General features: G+C 40.0%; 1 protein-coding gene across 2 annotated transcripts in view; it reads left to right on the top strand.

The window, feature by feature from the left end:
- Positions 1 to 12,795, top strand: part of GAREM1 (GRB2 associated regulator of MAPK1 subtype 1) — a 141,537-nt gene that overhangs the window by 20,575 nt on the left and 108,167 nt on the right. For both annotated transcript variants that reach the window (XM_065399323.1, XM_065399324.1), the window contains exon 2: positions 9,181 to 9,321. In XM_065399323.1, the coding sequence (XP_065255395.1) occupies positions 9,181 to 9,321 (141 nt within the window). The remainder of the gene's footprint in view (positions 1 to 9,180; positions 9,322 to 12,795) is intronic.

Below are 12,795 nucleotides of genomic sequence, written 5' to 3' on the forward strand. Positions count from 1 at the left end.
CCGGGCGGCCCTGGGAAAAATAAACATTTAAAAACCTTCTGCATCTCAGCACAAACCCAGTTTTGAGAAAATTTCTTTTCAAGTCACCTTTATAAGGTATCACTGGTTCTCAGCATCAGCTAGTGCTAAAAGGCACTAAAGCTCATTAAAAGGGTTGGACAAATATTTTCTGTCAACTTTTTTTGGATCGAAAACTAGGGGTTTTTAAAAAGCCGAAAAAATCACGGACAATGTCTGCTTTCCTTCAAAATGTGTGGTTTTTTTGTTTGTTTTTTTGTTTGTTTTTTTTTTAATTGAAAAGCTGAAATAAGTCTGCCAAAACCTGAACATGATTTGGGGTTTCAGAAGTGTGTGGCCAGATATTTGCTGCTTGCTGTGTTTGATTGTTTAAAGAAACAATAAAAAAAATTCTGCTTAAAAAAAATCCAAAACTTTTAAATTTTAATGGAGTTAGATGGCTTGCCTCCTTGATCTTCTCCGGCAAAAGCACACACAACAACAGACAGACAAAGACTTTCCTCCCTCTCAGATTTGAAAGTACCTTGTCTCCTTATTGGTCCTGTTGGTCAGGTGTCAGCTAGGTTATGTGAGCTTCTTTCCCCTTTACAGGTAAAAGAGGAATTAACCTTAACTGTATGTTTATGACACACTCTAAAAGCTTATCAGATGTCACTGCTCAATCTGATGGGGGCCCTAGTAAGCCAAAGTCCTTCCAGCCCTTCTGGAAGGGTTGCCTCTTTGGTCAGAAGGACTTGTCTGCTTGCTAAATCAAAAGAAGGCCCTGAGTCAGTTTAAATGCAGACTTTTTATGCCAAACATCCTTTCTTAGTCCGTTGGTCTCTGGAAAACCTAGTTTGAACCGGTTTATGCAAGCGTCCCCAGGCATGGTACCTCTCTGGAGGTCTTTACAACCTGAGTGATTCACCTTAAATCACCATCCACTGCTTTTAGTTCCTGGAGGAGCTGTGGTCTCATTCCCCCTCACTCTCCTCCACTGCCCCAAGTTGCATACAGTCCCTGGCCCACAGTGATACATAAACCATTCATAAGCTTAATACAGTATGTATCCCCAGAGATACTGCACAAGGTTGCAACATATGTCATAACCTAGTATGATATTAGTCTCTTTTGTAGCTGCATCATATTGTTGACACATTCACTTTGTGATTCACTATAATCCCCAGATCCTTTCCAGCAGTACTATTGCCTAGCTAGTTATTCTCCATTTTGTAGTTATGCATTTGATTTTTCATTCCTAAGTGTAGTACTTTGCACTTGTTTTTATTGAATTTCATCTGCTGATTTCAGACCAATCCTCCAATTTATCAAGGGCATTTCAAATTCTAATCCTGTCCTCCAAAGTGCTTTCAACCCCTCCCAGCCTGGTGTCATCTGCAAATTGCATAAGTGAACTTTCGACTCCATTATCCAGTTGATTTATGAAAATATTGAATAGTACTGGACCCCTGTGGGACCTGCTGGACACATTCCCCCAGTTTAAAAGTATATCATTGATAACCATTCCTTGATTACTGTCCTTCAACCAGTTTTTCACCCACTATTTCACCTACCTGCACATGACTGAGCCATAGAAGGCAGGCCAAGCACATACTTGGCTAAAATAGTGTAGAACTGTCTTGTGATTAATCTGAAGAGCAGAAATACACTATTTTTCTTCTTTGCCCAAGGAGTGACTCAGTTATAGGTCAGAAGGAGGAATGTGCTCATGCCATCCAGCAGAAGTAACAGTTTCAGCCAGATATCTAGGCACTGGGACAGAGGCTGGGTGAGAAGCTGACAGTTAAGGTAAGCAAGCTATATTTAGCAGGTGTAGGGTTACCATACGTCCGGATTTTCCCGGACATGTCCGGCTTTTTGGTGCTCAAATCCCCATCCGGGGGGAATTGCCAAAAAGCCAAACATGTCCGGGAAAATGCCGGCATCCCTGCCCCAGTCCCCTGCTTACCTGAGCGGCTCCGGCAGGCTGTGAGCTGCAGGCGGATTCCCCGCTGCAGCGGCGGCTGCTGCTGCTGCTCCCCCCAGATACCTCAGGTCTGTGTAGCTGAAGAGCCGAGCTGCCGGAGCGCTACCGGCTTCATGGTTTGCCAGGCAGCCCCCAGACCTCCAGACCCTGTGCCCTGGGCCGGGCGCTTCCCCAGCGCAGCTGGAGCCCGGGAGGGGAAGTGCCCGGCCGGGGGCGCAGGGTCTGGAGGTCTGGGGGTTGCCCAGCAAACCGTGAAGCCGGTAGTGCTCAGGCAGCCCTTTTCGTGTGGCTGGGAAGAAGGAGAAGGGGGAATGCGGGGCGCTTAGGGGAGGGGGCGGAGTTGGGGCGGGGACTTTGGGGAAGGGGCGGAGTTGGGGCGGGGCCGGGGCAGGGAAGGGGCAGAGTTGGGATGGGGACTTTGGGGAAGGGGAGGAGTTGGGGCGGGGCCGGGGAAGGGGCGGGGCTAGGGCCCTGTGGAGTGTCCTCTTTTTAAAAACCTTTAATATGGTAACCCTAAGCAGGTGCCCCCTATGAGACTGAACTCAGGCCAGTGGGCCATTCAGGCTAGGCAAAAGGAGCATACAGAAACCTGTGTGGTGATTTTTTTTTCTTCAATCAAAACAACATTTAAGAAAAAATGTGTAGAAAAATTTTGTTTCATTCAACTTTTGTTTTCCACTTAAATTAAAGTCTTTTTAAAAATGGTTTTCATTGAGCTTTTCCTCTCTTGGGCTTTCCTTCTCCTCACCTCCTTTTCCCTCTCGGGGTGAGAAAAAGGTAAAGAGGGAGAGAAAGGAGGCGGGGTAGAGGGGTAACAACAAATTGAAAACCTTGGAGGCTTTTTTGGTTCTTGTTTCACCAAGAAGCAGAAAAACAAAAGCAAACAAACAAACAAAACCCCTGCTAAACATTTCAAATGAGAATTTTTTTAGAATCCCTGACCCATCCTGCTCCTTGTCCCCTGACCACCCCCCTGAGATCCCCCTAATCCAACCCCCCCCTGTCCTGTGACCGCCCCCCCAGAACCTCTGCCCCATCCAACCCCCCCCCCTGTCCCCTGACGGTCCCTGGGACTCCCTGCTCCTTATCCAATGGCCCCGGCCGCTTACCCCCGCCTCCCAGCACCTCAGCACGCACGTCCCAGAGCTCGCAGTCCCACCCCCTTACCACGCGGCTCTGAGCAGGGAGGAGCTCAGGCCCTCTGGAGCCATGCGGCTGCAGCGCTGTCCAGGACGCGCTGAGGTGCCGGGGGGATGGCGGGGGTGAGCCTCCGCTATTCTCGTGGGGGCCCCTGTGGGGCCCGGGGTCTGGGGTAAATTACCCCACTTGCCCCCCCCTCTGGGCGGCCCTGGAGATTGAAGCCATCCAATAGGGCTCACAATTTATTCTTTACCAAGAGGCATATAGTCAGCTTCTACAGTGCTGTCAGTTACTAGGGTTCACAATTTAGGGATGATTTTAGACCATGAGCTGCTTTTTCAGCTTTCTTGTGAGAAAGGAAAAAGATTCTTCATTGTAGGAAGAGAAACATTTACAAACTTCAGTGTCTTCAAAAGAAGAATAAGGGATAGTTCTAGGCTCAGTTTCATCTTGGAATGAAGACAAAGAAGTGCTTCCTTCAGAATCTTTCTGCTGGAAATATGGTATCTAGTTAATCTGGTTTATTTAAATGGTTGTCTCTTACCTTTCTCCTTTTCCCAAACTCTCTCTACCTCCATTTTAAATGTCTCCAGAGTAAAAAATTTAATGTTTAAGGGGTGGATATAAACTTTTAACCAAGATGACCAAATGTGGCATTTTACAATGTTTAGATTCTTGTAGCTCTGTATTTTATTTTCAACAGCATATTTTTTGTAAGTGAATGATTCATGTTGATCTTCATATTTTGTAAGTAACTTGAATGTCAGTTTACTAGTACTTGTTGGAATTGAAAAGTGGTCACCTACAATGTGTGTAATGGGCAAGAATGCTGTTTTATGAAACTTAATGGACCAAAATTTAATTATTAAACTAGAGCAACCCCATTCACTGACTTTTAAGAGTAGGATGTGATTTTAACTACTGCAGCAGACTTGTAGATGATATTTACTAAACACGCTGAGTTAAATAAAATCATCTGCTCTTGCACAGTAAAATAGTGCATTCCTGTAAAATACTTTCACCGTTTGCCTTTTTGGTAGGATGCATGAAGCCATATAACTCTACATAAACACACATCTGCCCACTGACCCCCAAATCCTTAGTATGAAAGAATAGAGTTCATACTGAATATATTCTACCCCAAAAGCTTTAGTTTACAGTTAAAATTGTTGGAGTCCATTTCCTAACACAATCACTTAAAATCGAGGAAATTCAGTTCAGGTAATGAGCACATCCACACCAACGTCCAATGACATGACTGGCCACTGAAACATCCTAATACCCAAACTCTCACTTCTTTCAGTTCCAGCATATGACCAACCACGGTGCTCTCATTCAATTCTGAACGATTGCACTCAAACTTAAAACCTGATCTTGATGTGAGATCCTACTGCTAGTGGATCTTTTCTCTCTTAACAAAAGCTGACTGTGATTGTGAGAAATTTCCAGGTTTATGGATCTTGGGTAGCAGATAGAATACCCCTGGTCGGGGCTCTAGGGGTATGTCTGTGTAGATTTGTTCCTGTGCTATAGCAGGACGTTTCTTGAGCAGATGGTGTAGTTTCTTTCCTGGAAAATGATCCCTCACGCTCTCAGACCTTGGGAGGCAGGCCAGTCCTTGCTTATAGACAGCCCCCCAACCTGAAGCAAATACTCACCAGCAACTACACACCACAACATAGAAACACTAACCCAGGAACCAATCCCTGTAACAAACCCCGTTGCCTACTCTATCCCCGTATCTACTCTAGCGACACTATCAGAGGACCCAACCACAGCATCAGGGGTTCACTCACCTGCATATCTACTAATGTGATATATGCCATCATGTGCCAGCACTGCCCCTCTGCCATGTACATGGGCCAAACCGGACAGTCTCTATGTAAAAGAATAAATTGACACAAATCAGACATCAGGAATGGGAACATACAAAAGCCAGTAGGAAAACACTTCAATCTCCCTGGATATTCAATAACAGATTTAAAAGTAGCCATCTTTCAACAAAAAAACTTCAAAAACAGACTTCAAAGATAAACTGCCGAGCTACAATTCATTTGCAAATTTAACACCATTAATTTGGGAGTGGCTGGCTCACTACAAAAGCAATTTTCCCTCTTTTTGGTATTGACACCTCCTCATCAATTATTGGGAGTGGACCACATCCACCCTGACTGAATTGGCCTTGTCGACACTGGTTCTCCACTTGTAAGGTAACTCCCTTCTCTTCATGTGTCAGTATATTTATGCCTGTATCTGTAACTTTAACTCTGAAGAAGTGGGGGTTTTTACCCACGAAAGCTTATGCCCAAATAAATCTATTAGTCTTTAAGGTGCCACCAGACTCCTCGTTGTTTTTGTGGATACAGACTAACACGGCTATCCCTCTGATACTCTACACTCCTAGTCCCCACCCAGTTTTAATTAATACAGTAAACATTGACAAATCACTTCATGAGAACCATAAAGGAAACAATTCTTGTGTGTCTGTCTGTCTGTGTCCTTTGCTGAGTATATCTTTTTTTCATACTGTACAAGGATGACCTCTGAAATTCCTGATCATTACACACAAGCTTTATTTGTGTATTGTTTTGAAATTATAACTTTGAACTCTCAGTGACAGAAAAAGGTGTGCAAGGTATGCTTTGTACTGCCTTCAAACGTCATGCACTGTAGCCAGTTAATTCCATATGGGCATGATCATTATATTTACTGTAGAACAAAATTAATTGCTTGTTACCAATTACTTTAAAAAGCATGAATTTAACCATATGAACTGTAAGTCTGCCTTAACCAGAAATTGAATCTGTTCTTGGATGTCTTCCTGTAAAATCTTCTCTTTTTCAAACACACCAATTCTAATTTGCTGTGTGTGACCGAAATATTTGAAGAGAAGTTTTGTATATTAGCAGTTAGCTTGTGATCAGAGTAGGCAAGATACCAGAGGGGGGAGATTCTAGAAAGGCTGTGTGTGTGTGTGCACTTGCACATGAGGTTCTTCTGCCAATTACCTGACCTTACTTCAAAAACATGGTGGGACTGGAGGTCATTCCCCTACTGTGAAGCAAGTTTGCCATTTCCTCCCCAGACTCCCTCTCACCCCCCTCACTTGCTCAGAAACAACCATGCTGCAGGAGTGGGTGTTGTAATGAAAGTAGAAGAAATTACACTAACTAAACAGACTCCATCCATTCATTGGAATATCAAGGAAAGTGATAAATGTACCACTTAGAATTCAGTTTTGAATACCAATCCTTATGTTGAAGCCACCTTTTCTCTCTAGACTAGAAATGGTGAGGATATACTAGAATTGTACCTTCACATGGATAAAGTAGCAGGTGCTAAAGGACTATTTAATCTAGTGGAGAAGGACATAACAGGAACTGTAAATTGAAGCCAGACAAATTTAAATTAGAAACAAGGCACACATTTTTAACCGTGACAAATCAGAGCAAACTACCAAGGGAAGTAGTGGATTCTCCATGTCCTGAAATCTTCAAGACTGGATGTTTTTCTGGAAGATATTGTTTAGTCAAATGCAAGTTATTGGGTTTAATACAGGAGTAAGTGGATTAAATTCTGTGACCTGTTTTATACACTAGGTCAAACTAGATTACCTAATGTCCTCTTCTGGTCTTAAATCTATAAATTCACTCAGAACATGTCTTTAAAATGTATAGGTGGGTGGTACTTTGACGGAATGCAGCATTTCATGCTCCCAGGATTAGAACACGTGGTGGCCATTGCAAACGGAGTATTAGAAGTTGCCTGTTACTTTACATAGTCCTGTTTGCCTGTATCTCCTTTATGGAGGGTCTCAGCAGGGAAAATAAAAACAGTTTGAGATGGTGAAATTATGAGAAATTCTGCACTAATTATCTGCATGGAGGAACTTGGAGGATCCAGTTCCAGGAGTGGAGAGGGTATATGAGCTTCTGTTGTAGTTGAGGGGAATATGCATTTCCAAACTTGATAGCAAGGTTGAAAGAGGACTTGCTTTATGAAAGTTTTTTAGCCATGATTGGTGGGGAAAAGGGAAAATAAAACCTAAAATTGTTGGCATTTTTGCCCCACTACCCCTGGCCTGTGTTGGTTACACATCAGTCTCTGATGACTTCAAAGGCATTGTAATAGAAAGACAGAATGAATTTGCCTTAAGGCTCTTTCCTATGCATTAAGTAGAAAGACTGAATGTGATTGAAGATAGGTAAGAGCAACATGCTATGTAGGAGACAGAGTATTGCACATGGACTGTTAAATACACTGTAATGTAAATGCTATGGCCCCAGAACCCAGTGTGTGAGGTATTGTAATGATGATATCTTATCTATGGACTGCTTTGGTGTGGTTTTTTTTTTTCTTTTTACATTATGGGGCCTATTGCTCTTTGAAAATTGTATTGCACCTTCTTGTCTGCCAGTTTGAATGGCCATGTGACATGACTCTCACAGGCGCTGTACATGCCAAACACTTCTGTCCTGACCAGGAATAGTGAGTGGCATGTGCATCTGAAATTTGATAGGGACACCCAAAGGAGCTGTAGAGGCTGGACAATTATGGGGGAAATGAACTTGGAGTGTTCGGGATGGGCTTGATAGCTGCCAACGGACAAAGGAAGGGCATCTGGCAAAACCACGTAAGCAAAGGTTGGCTTTACATTTCTTGCTCACGTTGAATTTTCATTTACTTCAGCATTAGAAAACTTTGGTATAAAGACTGCAGGATTGAGCCTCAAATAACAGGAATTGCCAACTGGGTAGTGAGTGGGAAGAGAGTAGAATGACTAAACTGAAATATCTTTCCACCCCCAGGAGTATATCCAATGACCTGTTCACCATAACTGATATGGCTGCAAATTCTTGTAGAACAGTCTAGAGCACAAAATGGAAGTCATCCTCTGAATGGACTGAACCTGTGGGAGGAGATATGCTAATTTCAGATGTTAATGTTGTAAGCTCAAACTATCTTTGTATATAGGAATAACTGACTTGTAACTTGTGAAAATTATTTGGTATCCTTTTATCTAGGACACTTTTATAACAATGCGGTGTATTTTATGTGTAACTTGTTATACCTCTGTCTATGATGCCTGTTTAAAATGCTTTAATAAATAGAATTAAAGCAAGCATTAGTGCTACAAAAGTGTTGATCTGGATACATTATTTAATGTAAATGACAGGTGATGCTTACCAACTACATCTGTATGTGTATATAAAACTGAGATCTGAGTTTAGATTTCTGTGTGACTGCACCATGTCATGTTCGTCTATCCTCAGAGGTGTTTGTTCCGCTGCTATCTTTTTGATCAGAACATGGATCCACTGCAGTAGTGTGCAGTACAGTAGGAGATACTTGATCAGTCTTATAAGTGCTTCTGCTCTTCAATGTGCAGAATTGTGCTTTCTTGTATTTTATGATTGAGCATATAATTGCAAAGGTGGATTATGAAATGGACCTTTTGTTTAGAAACAAAATACCTTGTTTTGTGTAACTCCATAATTCTCAATAACAGTTAATGCTGATTTTGTACAGACAATTCCAGTGTGTTCTTTAACAAGGCTCATCATTGTATGTGGGGTGGGGAAGTCTTCCCTTGTTCTGTTCCCTCTCACCACTTGCTGCAAAACCCCCAGTAAAGTATATGAGTAAGCACACTGGTAATCTCTGTATTTTGAAAATTAAAATCTCATGTGCTTCTCATTAAGGGAGCTAAATAAAAATAAATGGAGGCCAAAAACTCTGCTCATTCTAGCTTTCTTCATAAGAACCCTAGAGTTGCTGCTGAATAACTGAATTACATTTTTCTAGTATTCCTATGCTAATATTTAATTTTATTTTCTCCAGTTGTAAGAGTAAATAGCTAAATGAAAATGTTTAGTAACATTTTAGTAAAAAGATTGTAACCTGTCATCAGAAACTTTTGATATTTAAGTTGGGTAAAATACTTACTCACTGCAGTAAACGTAATGTGGAATAAATGGCTTTAAGTTGTGTAATGCACAGTTTAGTAGTATTTCTTTATGCAGTGAATCTGATCTAAAATTACATCTGTTTTGCAGGAGACGCTGTTGAAGGCCTTCGAGAAAATGATTACCTTGTGATTCATTCATGCCGGCAGTGGACAACAATTACAGCTCATAGTCTGGAGGAGGGTCATTATGTCATAGGGCCAAAGATAGAAATCCCTGTACATTATGCAGGTAAAGCTATCATTGATTTTAAAATAAACTATCAAAGAAAATGAATTGCCTGTCAATTACATTGATCACTTTGCTTGGCAGAGAGAAGCTAAATATTTTATGTTAGAGTGATTGTGGCTGAACTTTGTAACAGAGAGCATAAGAGGAACTGAAGCCACACCCAGGGCTACTGCATTAGACTGAATGCATTTGTATTTATTTAGGCAGCACGCTGGTAAATCACATAACTATTTAGTAGATTTAAAAAAAAAAAAAAGTCATGATCAATCAGTTTTAATTGCATTGTTAAAAAATAATTGAATACCAATTTAAGTTCAGCGTGGAAGCATGTCCTCTGGAATGGTGGTAGAAGCATGAAGGGGCATACAAATGTTTAGCATATCTGGCATTCAAATACCTTGCAACATCGGCTACAACCGTGCCTGTTTTCACTTTCAGGTGACATTATAAATAAGAAATGGGCAGCATTGTCTCCCATAAATGTAAACAAACTTGATTGGCTGAACCAGAATTAGGATTGAGTGGATTTGTAGGCTCTAAAATTTTACATTGTTTTGTTTTGAGTGCAGTTATATAAAAAAATAATAATTCTACGTTTGTAAGTTGTACTTTCATGATAAAGAGATTGCACTTACAGTACTCATATCAGGTGAATTGAAAAATACTATTTCTTTTTTTACAGTGCAAATATTTGTAATAAAAAATATAAAGTGAGCATTGTACATTTTGTATTCTATATTGTAATTGCAATGAATATATTTGAAAATGTAGAAAATCATAAGTATTTATAATAAATTTAAATTGATATTCTATTAACATTGCAATTAAAACTGCGATTAATCACGACTATTTTTTTAATCTAGTTAATTTGTTTTATGTTAATCACTTGAGTTAACTGCGATTGACAGCCCTACTATTTAGTAAAATAGGATATAATTTTGGAGTATAATTAGCTGCCAGTAGTTTTCATATGAACTCATTAACAATATTTCATAGTATTTTTGAGTACTTTTTAGTAGTAGCTCCAGTGAAATAGGACAGAGATGGAATAAATTTTACATTTAGCTGCATATTTTCATGGTAGGGGTTTACAATAGTACCACAGTAAGAGCCAGAGAGTGATATAAAATCATAGCATAATACTAACTCAACTGCAATACCTTCCTGCTAAAGACTGCACAAAGTATGCTTTTTTTTATTGTTACACATAAATGTGGTATAATTAATTAATATCACTTCCAAGTTATTTTCTTTGTGGCAAAAACTGCTTTAGTACTATTTTGTATCACCTAAGAATTTGCTGTATTTCCCCCCCCTCCCCCCCAAATTGGACCGGATAAACATGTTTAGCATTTAAATAAAATCTACCATAGGAAGATATATAAACTTCTCTCTGTGGGGGAAAAACTGGGGTGGGGGGAGGATGGGAAGTGGAATGGACAACTTGAGTTATAAACACTAATAAAATGTAAAACAAAATTGGAACCACATTTTCCTTTTCTTTCCTATATTGTGTTGACTAGATTACTGTCCTTTTGTTAACACTGTCGTTTTGGTTCGTTCTAATACATAACTAATGTAATAAAAGTATACTTAGTGTGGAAGAGCTCGCTGGCATTAAAGCAAAAAGTTTTGAATATGAAAGACTTGCAGCAGTGATATGCTATATTTCAATGATGGGACTTACGCTAGTTTTTTTCCCCATTTCTATTTCTCCTTGGAGTTTGGAAACTTAATTTAAAAAGCTACATTTCTATTCTTCAGTGTGAAGGCACATCAGTGTATCATAACATGTGTGGCATTAAACTTGTTTAGTATAAACAGTTTTTAGTTTATGCATAGTAGCAGCAATCTCAAAGACCCCCGCACTGCTTGAGCTGTAATGCTTTGGTCAAATAAACACTTAGCTTTCTACATACTGAATGGTGTCTTTTAGAATCTTCAGTGTACTCTTGGAAGATGGGGAACATAAAATTAAACTAATTATTGGCACATTTCAAGGGGGTTATTGATGCATGATTGTTACTAGTGATGTCTTTTTGCAGTAGTTAACTTATTTCCTGTTTTTCCTTGAAATACTGGTTTCATTAATTCTGAATTTGAGATTAGGGTTAGATCCTAATCTGTTACACTGGTATGAATCCAGAGTCACTCCACCCTATGTAGTAACTCCAGATTTACTGGGGGAGGGATAGCTCAGTGGTTTGAGCATTGGCTTGCTAAACCCACGGTTGAGAGTTCAATCCTTGAGGGGGCCATTTAGGGAACTGGGGTAAAAATCTCTCTGGGGATTGGTCCTGCTTTGAGCAGGGGGTGGACTAGATGACCTCCTGAGGTCCCTTCCAACCCTGATATTCTATGATTCTATTCTATGATTTACATAGATGTGTCTGAGATTAAAAATCTGAAATAATTAGGCTATACTCCCAAGATCCCACAGAAGTCTAGTTTTGCATAAGGATTCTATCAGTATAGGATGTGGCTAATACCAACAAAAAATGTGTGTTTAATATGCATAATACACTTTGCTACCAGTAAAGAAACCATCACAGGAAAAATAAAACATTTACTAGAAAAGTAAAACCAACTTTCCCTCCTACTTAAGTGTAATTCATTATATTGTAAGCTAAACATTAAAATGCCTTCTGTGGGTATAGAAAAGTTCTGATCAAAAACTAAATATCAACTTCTGAATTTTACCTTAACTAATGAAGAATTTCAGAGCTTACTCTATATGAGGTGAACATACACACTTACTGGGTTCTGACACTGTCCTGGAATAGCTTCAGACATTAGTTAGAAATTATTTTGAAAACATGCAGTGTTACAGGTGATGATGTACTGGGAAAGAAGAGCTTGTGTAAGTGTGTGTAGCCTTTTCTCAGAGAAGTTTTCGTAATCTACTGTTTGGATGGTGCGTTTACGTAGATTTAATGGCAGCTTCTCCACATTAACGCACTCAACTGCCAGCCCTGATCCAAGTGTTACTAAAGGGTATGGTCTTCAGCTGTAGTTGGTATTGATGTGTACTGGAGGTATATTTAGCTACTAGCCAATTTATATCAAAAATTCTGATTTGTATTTGTAAAAATGCCCATCACTTGGCAGGTTGTTTGGTGTGGATTTACACCATTTAGAGTTGTCTTAATGGCCACTCTAGAGCTAGCCTCTGAAGGATTTAAAATGTCTGTTGGTGCTTTTTGTTATCATGTGATGCTAAATGTTGTATCTCTATAAATCTTGGCCATCTAATGCTTTGCTGACTACTGTTCTTTTAATGAATGCTGTAACTTTAAGCTCCTATGAATTGGGAACATGCAGTGTGAACACCACACTAGCATTTTGATATTGGTATTTTCTACAAGACCTATTGAGTTCCTGTGGCTGTTATAATAGCAATCTTTATTTATTTATTTTCTAAGGATAGAGTTGCTTTTTCTGTCAACATTTATAGTAAAGTAGCTTCCATCATGA

The sequence above is a fragment of the Emys orbicularis genome, chromosome 2 (assembly GCF_028017835.1).
Source record: "Emys orbicularis isolate rEmyOrb1 chromosome 2, rEmyOrb1.hap1, whole genome shotgun sequence".
Classification (NCBI taxonomy): Eukaryota; Metazoa; Chordata; order Testudines; family Emydidae; genus Emys; species Emys orbicularis.